Raw genomic sequence first — 22,304 nt, forward strand, 5'->3', positions numbered from 1 at the left:
ATTGAAAGGACGGTAAAGCTTCATGTATTGTTTTTACAGTAAGTGATGCATCAACTTAATGAGATAGTACACATCAAGCACGTATGGCATCATCAGTATTAACTTGGAAAATACATGCGTACGCATCAAATATGAAGATCCCTTTGATTCTGCTCAAGCAGAATTGTCTTAAAATGAATTAAAACAAACTATACAAAGAAAAAGATAATACGTTCTGGTTTCAAGAAACAGGCAGGATGGCCCATTAAATTACAATATAAAGCATTGGAAGAAAATTAGCAATTACACTTGCATAGCATGGTTCCTCGTGACAAACCACCTTAAACCGAGGGCCAACAAGTTTTCAACACCCCCAACGCAGTTAAACTGCAACTTTGCTCTATAATGACCAACCCATGTAACGGTGAAGCATGGTTCCATCTGACACTCAAGGTCAATGCAAAATCTGTCTTCTACAACTGCTTTTCATCTTCAACATCCTGCAAGTGAAAGCAAACCTTCAAACAACTCTGGAACTATTCCATATATTTTTCCTCTTTCGGATAGCATTTTCCATGTTAGTGACTATTCAGGAATTACCTCCCATAATTCTTTAGTGAAATCGATGGAAAGTTTAAACGAAAGGATGGTATGTGAGAAAAGTAAAGGAAATGAAAAAACAGAAGGTTATTTAGGCTTACCGAATTGTCAATCTTGTCAAAATCATCATCAAAAGGTTCATTGCCATCATCTGAGTACACATGAAACAAACAAGTTTGAAGTCAATATCACTCCAATTGAAACCATTAAGAAGAAAATTATCTATGCCAATCTACAAACTAAATTTTACAGTTCTAGATGTATGAACTTGCTTAGTGCAGAAAACTAGAGGGAATCCTAGCTGCAAATTTCAGATGCATTATTGACTTGTTCAAGCAGAACTGAATCTGTCCATATTCTAGCCACCAAAAAGAAAAAAGTACTGCCACATTTACCTAGGGCAGTACAGGCAACATTCTAGAAAGCTACAACCCCACAAAAGGGAGGAGGCATGCAATTTCTTCCCATAAAAAAAAAAAAATTCAACCATGCTTCACATTAATCTAAAACAAATTTTAATCAGATTTATGCATAGACCAATGAAAGTGAACGTCACTAACAGCAGTATTGAATGCACTAAATTTCAAGAGAGGTATTTAGTCTGTCATTCAAATGAGAAATTAGTGAAATACAAATAGCTCCACAGGTTCTAAAAATTACAAAATCATATAATACTGTTAACAATGAACATGGTGTGCCATATATATATCTGCATTTATTACTAATGAAAGGATATATGCAAGAACAGCAGATAAAAGATAGTACAATGTGTAATTGTCTGGTAAGAATATAATAATCCACTCTTTCTGTGCTTGGAGATGCCTATAAATATATGTTCTGTGGTGAGAGTAGCCAGATGGCCAATGATACATGCCCTGCCCTTGTTTGTGCCTTTTTCTCTTGTTGGCACTTGGCTGGGGTGGGGAACCACCAAAAATGTCTTCTCTTTTATCCAACATAGGTATTTTGTTTTGGAGGGTTTACAATAGACATTATGCACAATTTCGTTCACTTTAACAGATAATACTACCAACAGAATTTCACCTATTTATTAGTAAGAATGCCAATCCACCAAATGATTGGTAGATGATCATCATGAATGGGTTTTTAGGTATATGACTTATCTAGTTAGTTATTAAGACAGTTGGATTTGCCTAAGTAAAAGTTCTGCAGGTCACAAGACAACATGCAACTGCACAACATATTGATAAAACAATTTACCTGGACCAACATCACTGTCAAGATCACCCAGAAGGAATGTATCTATGTCCTGTTCAGCTGATGAAGTTGAAGTAATGCCATTCTTGTTGGTAGTCTTCGTTACTGGTGCATGGGGGTCATCAGTTTTCTTGACTGTATCATTTTCAGTTTGCTCTTTGGTTAGCTCAATCTCCTCCATATACTTCTTCTCATACCTGATTGAAACAGATAAAGACAAGTGAATCCTAAAACAGGAGCCTGTTCTTTTCTTGTCATGAAGATACAAAGCCCATAAAGCCTGACTCATTATAAAGATAAATAAATATACCTACAATTTAGTTAAATTAGAATTTGAAATAAATTTAGTTATAATGTTAAAAGATAAGCTTAAAAAGGATTCAGTATTAAAATTCTGCATACAAACTAATGGGTGCAGAGTTTGTCAGCAGTACTCTTAACAAAAAGGGTTTCAGATATTGAATATGTTAAGAGCTCCTTAAATTAGTAACTTACGGAGCTACATGGGTGCTCACAAGTGTAAAATATATTCTCCAGAACCTCCTATCTTTCATATGGCGTGGGCATAGCTCATATCTTAATTTTGAAATTTCCTGAAACAGTAAAATAAAAGAACAGTATGAAAAGAGAGAATTAAATTCACCAATTCTTCTCACACATCTAGAAAAAACATGGAACTTCTGATAACTTAAAAAAAGTTGGCAATAACAACAAACACAATTTACCTTCACAGAATCAAGAACAAGTGAAGCATGTCTTTGCTGCCACTCTGTGAGATCTTGCCGAACATTTGAGACAGTTTGCACATCATCAGATACCGGTACACCATCTGCACAAGAAGCAAACAAGTTTACAGAAAGTACATTGAGTAAAGAACATGTCAAGAGATCTCAAAACTCATAGCAACAGCTTTGTTGTGAAAATAAGAATGGCAATTACTCCATCAAGCATGGTCCCTTTGAAAAGCATAAGAAGTTACCCTACATTTGCAAATAAATATTTAGAGACTGCAATAACGGAAGTCCTTAGAGTAGCAACGTTATATCAAATGAGTTATAACAACATTTCCTGAATTTATCCTCACACATGAAAGTTATAATAAAAATGCAGAAACATCCGCATTTCTAAGTTATCTTCCAAACTACAGAACTAAAATTCAATTTCTTTTCCCTCTGTATGCTTACTTGCTTTCCACCGGCCAATTTTCAAATTCTGAAATTATCCAAGAAAAGTATCACTAAAATTACAAATATAAACATAAATACAAAACTTATAAAGAAAATTTAGACCATATATTTCTAGCTTAGTCCGCAGAAGTGACTAAAATAATTATTCCTAGGTCCATTTGAACTAGAAATGAACTACCAGAGGGCATACTCTTAAATTTAGTAGAAAATGAAGACCTAGATTCCTGCAATTAATTTTATACTTTCGACGGATACTTAGTAAAACAAATGCAAAAATTGCATCAACTATTCTGATGAGCTAGCATATAAATTCTTATAGATCAACCCTAAGATTATCGAAGCACTAGGAGCGAAAAGGTGCTGAGAGATTCGAGAAACCTGAAATGGGGAAATTGTGGAATGTGGACAGGGTGAGTCCCTTGACGAAGACTATGAGATCGTCGGTGACGCCGAACTTCTCCAGCTCGGAGGGCGAATGCGAGTCGGAGGCGACAAGCGAGAGCGTCGAGGGGAGTTGATCGGCGAGGGACTTGATGCCTTGATCAGCGACGGCCCTGATCCCCTCGGCCTTCTTCGAGGCCTCGGCGGCCAACTCCATGGACTTCTTGGCGGTCTCCGAGAAGACTTCGGCGATCATAGCCGGGGACGCGATAGTTTGGGTTCGCTTCGCCGCTTCTTCGGCGAAAATCTTGGCCTTTTGCCATATGTCCATCGCGTCGAATTCGATGAATGGGATGGATTTGGTTCTTTGCTGCTTCTTCCCTCCTTGCACCGACTACCCAGTGCTTGGACTCTCTGTCGTGTGGAGACTTGTGGCAGGAGTAGAGGGTAAGTTAAGGCCACCCGCCCGTGACTTCTGTTTTCTTTTTCCGCCGTCAATCACGGATTTGCTTTTTCTACTCAAATCATCTCCTAATTAAATTAAGATAAAAGTATAGATTGAGCTATCGGACCTAAGAGAGGACATCTCAAGATAAAAACATTTATGGCTCTCAGAGTATAGATTTAGTGATCAAACAAGTGATATATCAATATCAATCTAATGGGTTGTGAGTTTGATCTGGTGGAGTAACCTGAACTAGTAACCTAAGAAACTTTTGATTTACAACCCACCATTCTATCAACTAAACTCAAATAGAATTGATATAAATTATATATTTAATACGTATTTATTATATATTTAAAATATATATTCAAAACTCAAACTTAATTTTTGGAGAGTCTTCTATGGTTGGGGGACCTTAGGTGTCGCCTTGGTCACCTACCCTCAGGCCTGACCTTGTTTCTTCCTATGCTAGTCAAATGATTCTGTATCACCAATACTCGTGAGTCAATTTCCCACGTGATACTCATATACAATTAATTTTCTAAAGCAGAGCAATAGAAAACAAAAAAAGCAAAGGAAGCAAAAGCAAAATTATAGCCTTTGTAATCTCCAATTTTTTCGTCCAAAAGATTGTTTGGTCACCTCCACTTCCCCACCCAATTTCGCACCACATGGAGCGTACTAGAGAGGGCTGAGGCGGCACTAGGAGTCGACTCTCGTCCATTGGCTAGTCAATTACCGAGGTAATCGACTCTCAACGCTTTGAAATATCAACAATTGGCACGCCACCGTCATTAACACTTAATGATATATTTGAGACACAATGTGTGCATAGTGTCGATATCAAACACAACATTATGTGGTGTACGATTTTCTAGATTCACTATCCACTAACAAACAGATAACACTAAAACCCGTTTTGCACTGGCCAAAACTCTTTGACGCATCATAGGAATATCTCCATATCTTGGTGATAATCTTATAGGTCATGTGAAACACCTAGCAATGGTCCAAGACAATATAGAAGACAATGAAGTCTAACTTCAAATGAATCTATTATAATTGATGATTATCGTGTATTATAATCCTTCTGTCACCTAACGTCCAGACTCAGTAAGAGTCTTAGAATGATAAACTCACAAACTCAGTAACTATATGTCAAATCTTATCAGCATGACTAGATAATACCTTAAGAAACGTATTTTCTAATAATCAATCTATCTTCGCCAAGGACTGTCATGTCACACTAACAATAGACTACGTATGATGTTCACCTCATCAATAACGTCAAAAGTGACAGATCCTTGAATACTTGTCTCCATATACTAGTAATATGGAACCACATACATGAACGTCCCCACCTCGCAGTTGGATGGTTCAGCGCATTAGCAAATTCTACACACCGATACATAAGACAGTCGTGTCAGTTCAAATCTAAAGATCAGCTACACTATCACAATTAAACGAATGACCATTATCCACAAGGCTTAATGCATTTTTTTCATCCCTGAACTAATCAAAAAATGGATTTAAGGACTTCTCGTAAAAAAGTGCTCACTATTCATTCCTGAATCAAATTAATTTGTACACTTTTCGTCCATAACTTAACAGTTGTTAAAAGAGGCGTTAGCTTTGCCTCGTCAACACTGTCACGTCACGCCTATTATCCTTGTCAGCACTGTCACGTCACCATATATATATATGATGTTCTACCCTTGTGCTTAGTTTTTGATGATGAAAAACATATTTTATTAAATCCCTAATGATGTTCTACCCTTGTGTTTAGTTTTGATGATGAAAAATAATACCTTATTTTATCCCTAAGTCATGAGTCAAGTCTATGGTTTTCAACAAAAATCAATTTCAAATGCTTTGTTAAAATGAAAAGCAAAAAGATTTATCATTTTCTATATTAGTTGGAGATTTGCAAAGTCGAATATTTAGTCTTAAAAGAATCTCCTAAAATGATTTTTAAATTAGCTTTGAAGTCGTTGGTCAACATAGAGCTAAAATTGTTCTAAGGCAAAAGACCATCTTTAACATATATGTGTTTGATGAAAATCCAATCTTAAGTATGAAAAATCATTTATGTTAATCTCATACTTCAAAATAAGCTTTCATATTTTGAAACGTGCATGAAAGGTTTTGGCTTGAAACTTAATTGTATGAAAAATCCTTTAGTTCATGCATCATATTTTGAAACTCATTTTGATAACGTTTCAATATTTTTTCTAAGTCTGGAAGACTAGCACCTTATAAGGAGACATATATGAAAATGTTTCCTTTTTAGAAAACTAACTCCCGGTAATTCAATAGCTAACATTCATTAGTGATAAAATGATTTTTAACGAATTTTTCAAGAAATAGAAAGTGTATATCTTGGAGGTGGTAAAATCGCAAAATCCTAAGTTCCTACTAAAATCTAAATTCTACTTTTTTATTTTTATGGATTTTGATTTTTTAGATATTTTTATTGAATCCAAATGGGGGGTACTTTCTTATTTACATTTATGTATTAAAGTAAATGGAAGGTAAAATATAAATTAAACAAAATGAGGACATTTACTTAACATGTTAAGTTTCCAGATTTTCCAAGAAGATAGTCGACTATGTTGTTTAGTTCTGTCGACTATGTATAAGGATAGTCGACTATGCTGATTTGATCTGTCGACTATTTAAGCCTTATGTCGACTATTTTTGTATCTGTCGACTATCAAGTAAGGATAGTCGACTATGGCTTTTCATCTGTCGACTATTTTTGTTCATAAAATTTAAATTTTTCTTCACATTTTTGCAATAGTCGACTATACATATGTATCTGTCGACTATGGGATTTTTGTTATAAGATAGTCGACTATGCGTTTTTGTCTGTCGACTATGTTTTGTTTTATTTGTAAAAATAGTCAACTATGCATTTTCTTCTGTCGACTATATCTTTTACAAAAAGCTTCCAACGGCTAGTTTTTCAACTCCAACGGTCAAAAACGGCTACATTTCTCTTCAATCTCTTGGGAAGCTTATAAATACAAGTCATGGATGATCAAGAGAAGGCTAATGGATGGGAACGAGTTGATCTAAAGAGTTCAAATCATTTTTACTCGAAGCTTACAATCTTTGCGCTTTCACTGTTGTATTTTCTCTCCAAGGCTTTGTTCTATCATTGTAAATTCATTCAATTAAGTCTTGTTTAATCTTGAGAGACATTGTAACTAAGAGATTCATCTCTTAGATTCTCTCATATTCTATATTTCTAAATTTTTCCTAGCTTTGTGCTAGAAGACTTGCTCGTTGAAGCAAGTGGCTATTTTTCCTAGCTAGGTGCTAGAGGGCTTGCTTGTATGAGCAAGAGGTTGTATCTCCTAGTCTTGGACTGGAGGACCTACTTGGTTTAAGTAGGGGGTTTTAGTAGATGGTTTGAAAAATCCTTAGTGAGGAGCTAAGGTAGTGGATTAGGCTTGGTTAAGCCGAATCACTATAAATCCTTGTGTTTTCTTATGCTTGTGTACTTTGATATATTTATCATTGCTAGCATTTCATTATCCTCACTTGCATTGAATTTTTACTTTCAATCAAAAAGATTTCAAAGTTTTAAATCAAGTTTTTAAAATAACCAATTCACCCCCCTCTTGGTGTGTGCCATAGAACCTACTGTTCTAACACCTAAGTCATGAATCAAGGTGGTGGTTTTCAACAAAAATCAATTTCAAGTGCATTGTTAAAATGAAAACCAAAAAGATTTATGATTTTCTATTTTAGTTAGAGATTTGTAAAGTCAAGTTTTTAGTCTTAAAAGAATCTCCTAAAATGATTTTCAAATTAGCTTTGAAGTCATTGGTCAACATAGAGCTAAAATTGTTCTAAGGCAAAAGACCAACTTAAACATAAATGTGTTTGATGAAAATTCAATCTTAAGTATGAAAAATCATTTATGTTAATCTCATTCTTCAGAATAAGATTTCATATTTTGAAGCATGCATGAAAAGTTTTGGTTTGAAACTTAATCGTATGAAAAAATCCTTTAGTTCATGCATCATGTCTTGAAATTCGTTTTGATAACGCTTCAAAATTTTTCTAAGTCTGGAAAACTAACACCTTATAAGGAGACATATATGAAAATGTTTCTTTTTTAGAAAACTAACTCCCGGTAATTCAATAGCTAACATTCATTAGTGATAAAATGATTTTTAACGAATTTTTCAAGAAATAGAAAGTGTATATCTTGGAGGTGGTAAAATCGCAAAATCCTAAGTTCCTACTAAAATCCAAATTCTACTTTTTTATTCTTATGGATTTTGATTTTTTAGATATTTTTATTGAATCCAAATGGGGGTACTTTCTTATTTACATTTATGTATTAAAGTAAATGGAAGGTAAAATATAAATTAAACAAAATGAGGACATTTACTTAAACTAAAGAAATATAAATATGTGGTGATATTTTCTATTAATCAAGTGTGCTTCTACATGTTATCTGTTAAGTTTCCAGATTTTCCAAGAAAATAGTCGACTATGTTGTTTAGTGCTATCGACTATGCATAAGGATAGTCGACTATGCTTGTTCAGTCTGTCGACTATTTTTGCGTCTGTCGACTATTGTGAAAAGATAGTCGACTATGCTATTTCATCTGTCGACTATGTTTGTTCATGAATTTTAAAATTTTCTTTATAATTTTTTATTTGTCGACTATGTAAAAGGATCTGTCAACTATGAGATTTTTGTGTTATAAGATAGTCGACTATGCTTTTCTGTCTGTCGACTATGCTTTTCTGTCTGTCGACTATGGCTAGTTTTATTTGATAAAATAGTCGACTAACCTATTTTCTCTGTCGACTATGTGTTTCGCAGAAAGCTTCCAACGGCTATTTTTTCAAATCCCAATGGCTCCAAACGGCTATATTTCTCTTCAACTTTGTGAGGCACTTATATATACATGTCATGGATGATCAAGAGAAGGCCAATGGACGAGAATGAATTAATTTGATCTTACTGTTACTCTCGTTTGTATTTACAGTGATTGTGCTTCAATTTTTTTCTCTCTTCAAGGCTTTGATTTTAACTTGTATTAATTCATTCAAGCCTTGTTTTTTATTGTGAGAGAACTTGTAACTAAGAGTGCCAACTCTTAGCATCTTGTTTACATTTGTATCACTCTTATTTTCCTACCTTTGTGCTAGAAGACTTGCTCGTTAAAGCAAGTGGCTCTAATTCCTAGCTAGGTGCTAGAGGGCTTGCTTGTATAAGCAAGAGGTTGTAATTCCTAGTCTTGGACTAGAGGACCTACTTGGTTTAAGTAGGGGGTTTTAGTGGATGGTTTGAAAAATCCTTAGTGAGGAGCTAAGGTAGTGGATTGGGCTTGGGTTAAGCCGAACCACTATAAATCCTTGTGTTTCTTGTGCTTGTGCTCTTTGATCTATTTATCTTTCCAAGCATTTCATTTTTCCTCACTTGGTTCACATATTTATTTTTTGTAAACTTTCATCTGTCACTTTTATATACTTCACGTTTTATTTCATAAAACCTCATTTTGTGTTAAAAAGCTTTTCAAGTTCAATTAAGTTTTTAAAATAACCAATTCACCCCCCTCTTGGTGTGTGCCATAGCACCTCCTGTTCTAACAATATCTTCAATTAGATGATCAACCAGGTTGTACTCGGCTCCTGTTTCTTCTTCAACTGTCCATTTCAGATCTCCCGTATAGATCATCACTCCCCTAATTCCCCTTGATGCAAGAGAACAGTTAGGGGTTGGGAACCAAGGTTCGGGGGTTCTCCGACCCCCAATAGTCGATGTCCATGGTCGGGGAGCCCAGCCATGGCTGCGGCCATGGCCCTTGGCGGGAACCGACCCTCAGCTGCCCGACCACTGGGTTCCCGGACCTAGCACGGTTGGGTCGGGGAACCCAACCTCCCTATGGCCGCGATCGGGGAGCCCAACTGTGGCGGCGGCCATGACTGGGTGTGTTGTGTGTGTATAGATATATATATATGTATATTTATACATATATATATGTGTGTGCGTGTGTGTGGTGACATGGTAGTGCTGATGTGGCAAATTTAATCTCTCTTTTAATGACTATTAAGTTAGGGACGAAAAGTGTATAAATTAATTTGATCCAAGGATGAATAGTGAGCACTTTTTAGTATAACTCCTTAAAGTCATTTTTTTTATTAGTCTAGGAACGAAAAAAATGCATTAAGCCTTATCTACGATGTCATGTGGTTAGTCATCTGTATCACATTCAATATGTTGTTCTCCAACAACTACCTACTAGTTTACTAAAGACATCCCCATGTCATATAGTATGTGATTTACCATCCTTACCATCAGTAACTCATATTGATTAAGGTAATAAACTATATGTCAGTCCATACTCGACTAATTAGAGTTCCGATACAATTAATCTATAGATCAGGAATAATTTAAGAAGTCCTATCACTAGAGAACATTGTCTCATATTCTTAACACCTTAAGAATAAGACTCACAATATAGGATATTTAAGAACTCATTCATAGAACAAACTGGAGAGTTTATGAATGAAGATAAACTTGTCTTTTATTAATATATACAAAAATATAATAAATTTATTTATTACAAACCCACTAAACACTATCTAAATTTGGCATTAGAGCACATAACACTAACACAAATATCACTAAGTTAATGGTTAAGTGGATAATAATTACATTTACTAAAATATCTTATATGCCTACTAAAATTTATATAACCATGCATGGTTTCAAATAAAATTTAATTATTTTAAAATCTCCAACAAATATAAATATAACTATTCGAGTCTCTTGTGCCAACTCAAAACTCAAATTTTGCATTTGATGTGTACACTCAGGGTAAACTGTAGTGTATTAGTTATAATGATAAAAAAATTGATTATTTTAATTAGTTTCAATTATTTTGTAAAATCCGATTAATTAAATTTAGATGTTAAATTACTCACAAAATTCGGTTAGTTAAGTTCAATTTTACTATTAACTTTAAAATTAAAAAAATGAAATTAATAATTTTAACAATAAATTAATTAATAGTCAAATCTATAATTTAATCTCTATACTTTTATTTTTTTTATGTGACAATCCAATTTTTTTTATTATTTTGAGTACACCCATAAACTATGCATTTTTGAGTTAATTACATATCTCGCCAGAATTGAGTTAGAGTGTGAAATATACACATGCTAAAATAACCAAATTATCCCACTATCATCTATAACCCATTTCCAATAAATCCTCATTGTTGACCACCATCTCCACCATAACTTCTTCCTTTAGTGGCCGGCAATGATTGGAATGCAGAGGATGAAGAAGAAAATAAGTTAAAACAAAAAGGGTAAGAGAGTAACGAATATGGGGCTTGACAACAAGGTTGGGTGGGTGGTGTGGCAAGACAAGAAGTAACCGACGATAAGGGTGTTCACGATGCGATTTGGACGGTTTAAGCCATTTTTAATATGCCAAATCGCATGTGCTATTTTTTTGTTATTCCAAACCATGCAATCTGGTTTGGTCTGTGAAAATCTCACTAGACCACACCGCAAAATGCAATGTAATCTGGTGCGATTTCCACAGTTTGTCCAAAACATGCAATAGCTTCCACAATGAATATCATTTAAAATAAAACTAGAAACTAGCTAGCAGAGTGTGAAAGGCTTGTGATAAATTAAATTTATCAAGCACAATTCAATAATGCAATACCTAAGATGTTAATACCTCTACTCCAATTCAGTAATGCAATTAACCAAACGCAAGCAAGAAGAAATCAATGCATAAAATCAATGATATTAACTATCCAAACACCAATCAACTATTAACTATTATAGTAAAATAATAAATTCAATGCATAAAATCACACTTTTCAAATTCTTACGATATCTTGTTGGAGCCCATTAACTATTAACTATCCAAACACCAATCATAACCAATTATTTAAAGCCATGGAGTTCAAAGTTAAATAAGTTACTGTTGTATCATATTTTTTTTAGTATATGAGAAAATGTGTTTGATGAAAAACTATATGAAAATCTCATATTTCGAAATAAGTTTTTCATATTTCGAAACATGCATAATTAGTGTTTTGGCGCTAAAGGTCAAATGTTTTAAAAATCCAATTTTTATCATATCATGTTTCGTAATATTTCTATACATATTCGAAATGCTCTTTAATATGTTTGAATAAATTCAATTTTAGGCATCATGTTTCGAAACATAGTTTCCATGTTCCGAAACATCAGTCTGACATGTTTCTAAACTTGTTTCGAGATGTATATTGAAAAGGTTTCAAATTTTGCTTAATCTATATGATGTATTTCGAAATCTATTTGAAATCTAAGCTTATATTTCGAAATCTATTTAGTATATTTCGAAATCTCTGTCAGCAGTGTATCCTTGTTCAACATGTTTTGAAACATGTTTGTAAAGTATGTTTCGAAACCTATTTTTCATATTTCGAAACATCTAACTCTGTTAGAAGAATTTCAAAAATCTGTCATGCCTTTGCATTTTATTTGAAAAGCTATTTTAAAAGTCTATTTTTTAAATTATACCTATACCCTGATGTTCAAAATTCAGATATGTTTTAAGTGGATAATAAAACCAAATCATTTTGTTTTTTAAAGAGAAGTCTTTCACTCATTTTGTCTCTTGGTGTATATCCAACTGTAAAGGCTGTATGTTTCGAAACATGTTATGTATGTTTCGAAACTTCTATGTAAAAATATGTTGTTTCAAAACCTGATAAGTATATTTCGAAACCTACTTTCTTATCTTGTCTCTAACGATTATAATTAGCCAAAAGTCTATCCGTTTGTTATATATATCAACTCTTTGAAGATAAGAAAACTCTCTCTCCCTAGCATACACAATTTTACACATCTACAAGAGATTTTTGCCACAAGCACAAGTGAACAAATCTCTTCTATCGAACTCTTAAAGAAGTTCCTTTCAATCATTCCTTGGTGTGCATTGTGGTACAAACAGGAGAAGCTCGCCAAATCCAAAGCTCTCATTCCTTCAAGCTCTCCTCACTCCATACCAATATGTTTGTTATAACTATTTGGTAAGGTGTTATAATTACATTCAAATTGTTGGGTTGTAAAAGATAAGTGTTATTTATCTTGTTGTAAGGTTTGAGTTGAGCCAATAAAAACTCAGTGTGTAAGGTTTTAGGATAAACCGTGGTAAAACCCTTGGTGTCATTGATCTCTAGTAAAAGTGATTGTGGTTTGCAAATCCTTCAAGTGGGTAAACTTGAAGGTAGTGGAGTAGGCAAGTGCCGAACCACTATAAATCTTGTGTGTACTTGATTTTTCATTTCTACTTGTTTTTATCCTTGTTCACGTTTTCAAGAACTAACAGTTACAATCCAATCAAAAATGTGAACTTAAAAGCTATGAAGCACGGAAACGGCTCGGAGGCGTCGTTTCGGCGTTTCCGAACCGTTTTTCGTTTTGAAAACGGTTAAAAACGGCCCGAAACATTTTCGGGCCGTTTGTGTAATTTTTATAAACTTATGGGACGTTTCTGTAATTAAAATTTTTTTCTGAAAACGTGTTTCAATTGCTTCCAGCGGGCCGTTGCTTGAAAAAAAGCCCTAAATCCCTAAGTTTTTCTTCTCCTCCTCTTCTTCTCCTTCTTCTTCTTCCAGTTCTGAGTTCGATCGCCCTCACCCTCGCCGCAACCTGCTTCCGGTTTGGTTGTTTCGTCGCTCTCTCTGCCATCCTCTTCGTCGCACTCGCCTCTGGTTCATTTCGGTGCTCCTCGCCGTCTCCTTCAGCCCCTCGCTTCGTCGCCTTAGCCGTCTTCGTCGTCGCCTTCGTCATCTTCCTCGTTGCCTTCACCGTCGTCACCCTCGCCGTAGCGCTGTTTTCTGTTTCGTCGCACCCGTCGCCATCTACTCGGCGTTCCCTGGTTGCTTCCCTCTTGTAAGTAATCTCCTTGGCTGCTTCCCTCTTTGTGGCTTGTATGTGCAATTACAGTGGTGGCTAATGGCTTGTATAGTTGTGTATATTTAATTTAAATGAGTTTTGTATGCAATTACAGTGTTGTATGTGCAATTACAGGGTTGGCAATTCTGTTCTATATATTTAATTTAAGTGAGTTTTGTATGTAATTTTGATATATGCAGTTAAGAATTGGTTGATGCTTTAATTAGAAACCTTACAGTAAGAGAAATGCTCGTATTTGAAAAGTTGTTATTTTGTTCTGTGTGTTGGGTGTTTAAGTTATGTTTATTGTTTATATTTGAATTTTTTTATTTTTTTATATTAAAAATTATATTTATAAAAAAAAACCCTTATATTTTTAAAATTTACAGTTTACCCCGAGTTTCCGTTTCCTACCTTTTTGGAAAAATACCGTTTCCGCGTTTCCGCGTTTCCGTTTCCTATCGGAAACGTCTCTCATTTCTGTTTCCGTACAACCTAGCTTAAAAGTTCAAAGTCTACAATACAACCACATGTCCATAATAATATAAAAATAACACAGAAGTCCACAACATAATTCATGGTCAAGCAAGCATACTGCAACTTCATCACTAATCAAGGTTTACAATATATGTTGTCATAGTGGACTTATATGTAATATTAAAGGAAACAGTAAAGTTAGAAAATTAAAATGTTAAGTTAATACAAATAAAATAATAAATACGTTTGAGAAGTAAATAAAAAAATTACTAGATTCAACTGATTCATAAGTAACATGCTCTTCTAATACTGAGGTCATATCCAATGGTAAAGACGTGGCTCTCAACCAATTTTGGCAACAAATCAAACCTTCTACCATAGATGGACTCAATGAACTTCGAAAGCAATCAAGCACCCTATCTCCAGTGCTAAAAGCTAACTCGAAAGTTACTATTAATACTTGGATGGTAAGAACATCTCGAGCAATCTGTGATAGGATATGGTACTTTTATGAAGTTACCTTCCATCATGCCAATATATGAAAAGTCTTATTTCTTATATCCTCATTAGGTTCAGCTAGGTACATTTTAAGCTCATTTTTCATTTCAAAAGCATTATCTTCAATACATTCTTTCTCAAAATCATATTCAAACATGTTAACAACATCATCATCATCAGAATCCACTATTGAAAACTTTTGTTCAGAAGTTATCCTACCCTGTTTATGTTCTGGTGATTGTCAATTTGAGTCATTTACTGCATAAAAATGCAACAACTTCCTTAAAGTGCTCTTGATAAAATCCATTATGGTTTTAACTTCATCTTCAAAATAAAGTGTGCGCAAACAAAATGCCACATATTTCTTCTTGTACCTAGGATCAAGCACAATCGCTGCATAAAGAAGCATATTCTTTTTTTAATGTTGCCCCAATACTTATCAAATTTTATCTTCATGCTAGATGCCATATCTTTCAAGATTGATTCGTAAGATGAACTCCATTTGATTAGTCTCCCAAGCACATTACAAATTTCATGAAAATAATTATTTGCAGTAACATTCAAAGAAGCACTAAACTTAAGGGTAGCATTATAAAAAGTCTTCAAGAACTTACAGAATGTTACACAATTCTTCCAGTCTTTAGAATTTGGTGGCACAATAGGCATTTTTGCCATTTTTATCCTCTTCACAAAAATATTACAAATAGAAAAAATCCTCTTTTTCCAATAATTTAAAAGTATCAACAAATCTCAGTGCATGCTCCAACATTAAATAAATAAAGTTCCATCTTGTTGGCACATCCAAGCACACAAGAGCATTTTCTTCTTTACAAGTATTCTTCACACAACTTTTGAATCTTGCCAATCTTGAAGGAGAAACTCTAACATATCTAACTACATTACGTACAACCATAAGAGAGAAGTCCAATTCCTTTAAGCCATCACCTACTACTAAGTTTAGAATATGAGTTGAACACCTCACATGAAAGAATTCCCTATCACAAATAGCATTCTTCTAAATCTGCAATATTTTCTTCATATGTGTAATAACCCCATTGTTAGAAGCAACATTGCCAACTGTGATTGTGAAAACCTTCTCAAAATTCCATTGGTTCAAACATGCCTCAATTGCTTTACTAATTATCTCTCCCTTATGATTTGAAATTTGACAAAAGTTCAAGATTCTTTTTTACATTTTTCATTTAAAATCAATAAAATGAGTTGTAAGCACCATATAATTCACATTTTGAATGGAAGTCTATGCGTAGGGAGACTCTTTGTGAATTCTTAACAAAAAATGACTTCAACTTTTTATTCTCATCTTTGTAAAAACTAATTATATCCCTAGCAATTGTAGTGCGTGAAGATGGACAAACTTAAGGTATGCAGTACCACAAAATAATTTAAAACCTTCTTGCTGCACAAACCTAAATGACAATTCATCAGTGACAAATTTTTTTGGCACATGCAATCCTACAAGTTGCCTAACTAAATCTCATAGCTAGAAGATTACTACCTACAACACTTTCATCCTCATTATCATTGTTCTTTTAAAAACGTAAAATATTTTGCTTCTTATCTTCTAATCTGTAAGGATTTTTTTTACATTAATTGTTTACATGGTTTCAAAGAGTACTTGTCCCATTTTTTCTGCTATCACTTGCATAATCTTTACCACAATAGTTGCACACAGCTCTAAGGTCAAAAGAGTCATCATCATTTTTTGTAAAATGATCCATACTTCAGATAGTTGTCCAAGTTTTTTTTTTTTTTTTTCACAACCTTGGCCTTAGACTTAGGAGGCATTGGAGGTTTAGAACCACTACTTTAATCAATGGTATTGTTCATTTGATTGAGATTTCTCACAAATGAATTGGTGTTACTATCTTTTTTCATCTAACAATCACAACAATATTGAAAACATATTCACATACCACACAAACACAACAACACTAAAATAATTGATTCTATAGAGAGAGGCATTTATCTAAATCTCAAGGAAAAATACTGCAAACGAAATGAGAGCCCAAGGGATGGGAGGAATTCCTATGATTTGTCAGTCCTCTTTTTTAAGTCCTATAACAACTAGAGATGCCATATGACATCTCCTTACATGTGCACATGGTTCTTAGGATACAAATGTTGAAGTGGACAACATAAACCAATTATGAATTAATAGTCCAAGAGGCCTAAGGGAGTGAATGACAACTAAACTTATATTTAGTTCCATTATTTTGTATGAAAAAAAATTAATACATCAAATAAACTAATGTAAGCAAGAATTACATGAACCTTCAAAGTAGAAAACATTTGATTGCAAAAATCAACCTTCCCTTAGAAGTAATGAAACATGACCTAAAACTTAGTTTTTTTATTAAGTAAAAGCTTTTGGCAATAAATCATGATACCAAACTTAGTTCTCAATGTCAATTCACACATAAAAAAAAAATTACCCCTATAGAAGTGAAAATAACTAAGAAATTTAATGAAAAGAAAATAGCAATCCAGATAAGAGGATACTTAACACTAACTGATTATTTTATTACCAAATCAATATTGGAGTTGCATTTCTCTTGCTATATGTTTGCATAAATCAAACATAACGAAAAAAAGATAAGAGAAACATGGCTCAAAAAGTTACCTTCAGCTCTGATGAAACTTCGACGAGACCCCAAACCTCTCGAGATCTCCCACTGTGGAAGACGTCTTGTAACATCCCTGATTTTGGAAATAATTAGTATATGGATTTTAAGGTGAAATTTTGAGGAAATTTATAAATTGTTGAATCGATGGCAGGTAATGCCTTGGGACTTGGATGTTCAGGGAAGAGAGCATGAGATTGGTGAACATCTCGAGATGAGGCTAATGATGCTGGAAACAATCAAATCGAAAATAAATAATTTGTGTATAAGCCCAAATGGATGTTGGTACCGAATGGTAGTATGAGGGGCCTCTGCGAAGCTGAGGGGACCCTAGGGGTGGTTCAATTTTGCCAATAAGGTAACCCTGAAGTATTTTCGGGTGAAATAAAGATCCCGTATAGGCGCACGGACGAAATCGACCTTTATCGAGTAAATATTGAATTATTAATCTTAGAATTTTGATATTTTAATCTAAATAAAATTGATATTGAGGATGTAATTGTAATGTGAAAGGTTGAAGTGAGAGTATGAATATAATTTATGAATTTATATGCAATTTTTATTATATAATAAATTATGTGTGCATGTGTGCAGTGAGGTATATGGTATGTGGGTGTGCAAGTAAGCTTTATAATATGTATATGCATGGCCATGTCTGTGGGTGAATTCAGTGGGTTCACTTGACATAAGGAATATTATATAATATACTATATAATGCAAATGCTCTTGAAACTTGAAGAGAATAATAATGATAATGTATCCTTGAATGGGCTACCAATTGATGGCTATGGAATAAATAAATTATGTGATGGCCTTGAAAATTGAAAGAATATGTAACCTGTAGTGGGTTATCAAATGATGGCTATAAAATAAATAAATTATGTAATAGCTCATGGAAATCTAGTATAAATAGGGAAGTTGGTCGTGGAGAAGTGAAAGCAAATTGAAGGCAGAGAAGCAAAGGCAGAAAGAAGGGTTCGTCATCTTGAGGTAAATAATCTGCCTAAATTAGTTAATTAGCAATTAATTAGTAAGTTAGTTACTTGGTTAACTAATTTAGTCAATTAATGAATTGGCTAAACCATAGTAGCCAATAGAATTTAGTTATGGGTTGCTAAATTAGTTTCTTGACATTACGTTCAAATATTTTGTTAAGGGATTTTGGGGTGCATTGACGGTACGACTAACGAATCAGTAGGCAACACATATTTTGAGGTAAGGGTTAATATGCTTTGTGTGTGTAAATTATTTTTTGTCATGGCTTGCATAAGATGTCGGGGAAGTGCCTAGACATAAGGCTGTGGATTTCTGACCATGGAAGTCTCGAGATTGGGTCTTAAAGGAAACCACTAGGGGCCACCTAGAACCTGAGATAGGTGCAGTGGACGGGCTTGCATGCATGTTGTACTTCATGTTTATCTATGATGTCATACTTAATAATTTATTATATTGCATATTACTTTTACTGAGTCCTAGGACTCACCCTTCCATTCCTACTAACTGCACAGATAGTTCGGGGTCCGGTAAAGGGAATGTGGTGTACGCCGAAGACCAGCTAAATGATGGGAATGGCAACCCATGACAGGAATGTGTCCTAGTATCTGTGTCTGTTGTGTAATTATTTTGTGGTTGTGCTGAACGCTGTTGTATTTCCCAGTTGGACTTGTTACTTTTAATGAGTATTTTGTGTGAGTAAATTATGTTATACCATGATTACAATTTATTAATCTGCTCATCAGGCATAGGTCAGATTCGAGACTCGAGTATCTTTCCGCTACAAATGAGTCTCAGACCTCGAGTCTCGATGGCCAGAGGCGACGAAACTTGGACCCCACCCAGGGCGCCCACGTTATTTTATCCCTCCTGTTGATAGGGCATAGCCGGCCTCATGAGTCGGACCTACTGACGTAACCATGGGTTACAGTGACACCCAGTAGTGGGGACGGGGCGTCACACGTCTTCATCGAAACGTCAATGAGAGACAACAGCATGAAAGAGGTAGTCTAAGAGATCTGGTCGGCTCTGAAAGAAAATGGCCAAAATGAGGAATAGATGTCATCGGTTCAAGAGATCTAGTCGGCGAAGTGTCGACAATGTTGAAGAACTAGAAAGTAGAGACTAAAAGAAAAGGGCCAAGGGGAAGAATGGATGTCGTCAGTCTAATACAACAAAGGCTGGGTAGAGAGGAAAAATGGAATATTAGGTTAGCTAGTTAGGGTTTTAATGTTTTATATTTTTAAATTTTTTTATTATTATACTATTCAAGCAGTTCAATTTTTAACCAAACCGATTTTTCTCAAATCACAAATTGTACGATTTGAGGTTTTCTCAAACCATGCTAAACCGTTCCCCTAAAAAAATTACACGGTGCGGTGGGGTCGATTTTCACAGTTTAACAATTTTTTGAACACCCCTAGCTGACAACAAGGCAGGAAAGGTGGGCAACACCATCACTTGATTCTGAGCACGAGAAATAAGATGATTCTTCACAATCAGTCATGTGTAGAGTCTGAGCAACTTTGGCTTTGACATTTTCCTCCATTTTCCTTTTTAGATGCTTATCATCTGCTCTGAACTGTTCTAGTTGCCTATGTAAGAGCTATGTAGCTTCGTTGGAGAAAGAAATGGAGCTTAGGAGACATTACCAGGGATAGAGAGAGAGAGAGAGAGAGAGAGTTGAGGAGACGTCGTCAAAGAAAGAAATGGAGGTGAGGAGACGCCGAAGAGAAAGATGAGACGTTGAAAGAGACGCAACTGAAGAGAGATGGGGAGTTGAGAACATGACGTCGGAGGAAAATGGGGGAGCTAAGGAGATGACGCCAGAGAAGAATGGGGGAGTTGAGGAGCTGTCGTCGAAGGAAAAAGGTTGAGTTGAGGAGACACTTGAGAAAGATGAGACACTAAAGACAAAAATTTCTTTTAAATTTTTACAGCCTTCTACCACATGTGACACGACGCTCTCTCATTAGGTCATGAAGTAAGTTTTTATTTATGTCACACTGTCAGCAAGTACGTATTACTTATGCGTCAATTGTCACACTAGTGAGATGTGTAATTGATTTAAAAATATAATTAAAATAACAAAAAAAATAAGTTACCATACCAAAAAAATTTAAAATAGAAAGGTTAAATTATGAATTGGCTTAATGCATTTTTCCGTCCCTAAACTAATAAAAAAATGGCTTTAAGGACTTATATGAAAAAGTGCTCACTATTCATCCTTGGATCAAATTAATTTATACAATTTTCGTCTATAACTTAACAGTCGTTAAAAGAGACATTAAATTTGACTCATCAGCACTGCAACGTCACGTCTATTATCCTTGTTAGCACCATCATGTCACCACATATATATACACACAACACACCCAGCCATGGTCGTCGCCACAACTGGGCTCCCCGACCGTGGCCATGGGGAAGTTGGGGGTCGGGGAACCCAAGGTTCTCCAACACGGGCCATGGCTAGGCTCCCCGACCATGGTTTCCGACTGTTGGGGGTCGGGGAACCCCCGAACCATGGTCCCCCAACCCCCAGCCATTCTCCTTAATTATGGAATAGAAAGGAAAGCCTCCCTTGATCCTTCTTTGTGGAAAAAGGCTTTGTTTCCTACAACTCATATGGATTTCCATAGTCATGGGCACTGCAAGTATTCGTGAAGAACAACTCTGTTAACTTATTCATCCTTTCAGTGGAACTATATTTCTTTTCTAAAATAAAAACGGTCAACCTCACCCTCTTAGGCCATAAATTTGCTTTAGTATTTATCTTTTAGGGCTTTTAGAAACCAGAAATAAATGTATACCAAGAGGAGTATAACCAGACAAGTTATGAAAAAAAAGTGGTTTAATTTGTATGGAAATTAAATTATATAATTAATTAAAGAAACTGACAGTATAAGCAAAATAATTAAGGCTACTCCTCACCTTGTGGCCTGAAAACTCAAACCAAGTCCAGCTGATGGAGCAGAAACATCTTGGAAAGACCATTGGATCTCCGAGGAAGGTTGCTTTATCTGACACTTCATGTAGGTTTGATAGTTTGCAATGGCCATTAACCAAACTTTTGTAGTGTTTGAGTTGTTGTTGTGTTCAGAAAGTAGTCTCCCTATATCTTCAATTAGATGATCAACCAGGTTGTACCTAGCTCTTGTTTCTTCTTCAACTGTCCATTTCAGATCTCCTGTATAGATCATCACTCCTGTAATACCTCATGTCTAGATAAGATTGCTATGTAACTTTAATAAGTTTAGAATACTGAAAAATTGAATTGATAGTAGTTATAAGTACCGAATCAACTGCAGGGAATGCCTCGGAATGAAATTGTCTAAGAAAAATTATATGGTTTCGATGAGCGTTTCAAGATAGAATTTATGGTATCAAAAGAAATCGGATCGAGAACAGTTTTCGGTACAGCTAAAATATAACTGTCATTTAGGCTGTAAAACTGAATTGTCGTAGGGACTCCCTAAAAATCAACGGAACCTTAGGGGGATCTGATTTTACGTAAGGAACAACTCTTCAATGGTTTTGGGATCAATCGATGACCCGATGAGGACACTGGGGCAAAATTGTCCAAATCAAGTAAGTTTAAAATTATTAATTTTGAATTTTCAGTATTGAAATACGAATTAATTTGAGGTTTAATTCTAGTGAAATAGAGATGGAATTTGAGGTTAAATGTGTAATTTTTATTATTATATTATAATATATAATTATACATATATATTTATATATATGCAGCACGCAACAGTCTGCCCTCTGCAACTTTCTCCCATTCCCTGCAAATCCATAGCCCATACCCTGCAAATCTCCAGCGATTTACATGCAACCCCCCACACCCTTTGTAATCTCCTCAACTTGCAAGCGTTATGGAAATTGGAGTGTCTTCTACTCAAATAGGTAGGGGCATGGCAGTGAGGGAGCGACCAAGGAGCTTATAAA

General features: G+C 34.9%; 1 protein-coding gene across 1 annotated transcript; it reads right to left on the reverse strand.

Moving 5' to 3' along the window:
* Window positions 1–64: 64 nt before the first annotated feature.
* Window positions 65–3,803, reverse strand: LOC127796671 (uncharacterized). The gene is made up of 6 exons (XM_052328935.1): window positions 3,363–3,803; window positions 2,523–2,626; window positions 2,293–2,390; window positions 1,801–1,994; window positions 681–730; window positions 65–479 (listed from the first exon to the last, which is right to left on the reverse strand). Exons 1-6 carry the CDS (start codon window positions 3,694–3,696, stop codon window positions 453–455), a joined length of 807 nt encoding a protein of 268 aa, XP_052184895.1. The 5' UTR covers window positions 3,697–3,803; the 3' UTR covers window positions 65–452.
* Between the last annotated feature and the right edge of the window lie 18,501 nt (window positions 3,804–22,304).

Source organism: Diospyros lotus, chromosome 3 (assembly GCF_014633365.1).
Source record: "Diospyros lotus cultivar Yz01 chromosome 3, ASM1463336v1, whole genome shotgun sequence".
NCBI classification, from domain to species: domain Eukaryota; kingdom Viridiplantae; phylum Streptophyta; class Magnoliopsida; order Ericales; family Ebenaceae; genus Diospyros; species Diospyros lotus.

Coding starts and splice junctions, on each gene's coding strand:
- LOC127796671 (XM_052328935.1), bottom strand. CDS start 3,696: ATGGACATATGGCAAAAGGCCAAGATTTTCGCCGAAGAAGCGGCGAAG. Junction 2,627..3,362: donor CCACAATTTCCCCATTTCAG/GTTTCTCGAATC, acceptor CTTCTTGTGCAG/ATGGTGTACCGGTATCTGAT. Junction 731..1,800: donor TGACAGTGATGTTGGTCCAG/GTAAATTGTTTT, acceptor ATGTGTACTCAG/ATGATGGCAATGAACCTTTT.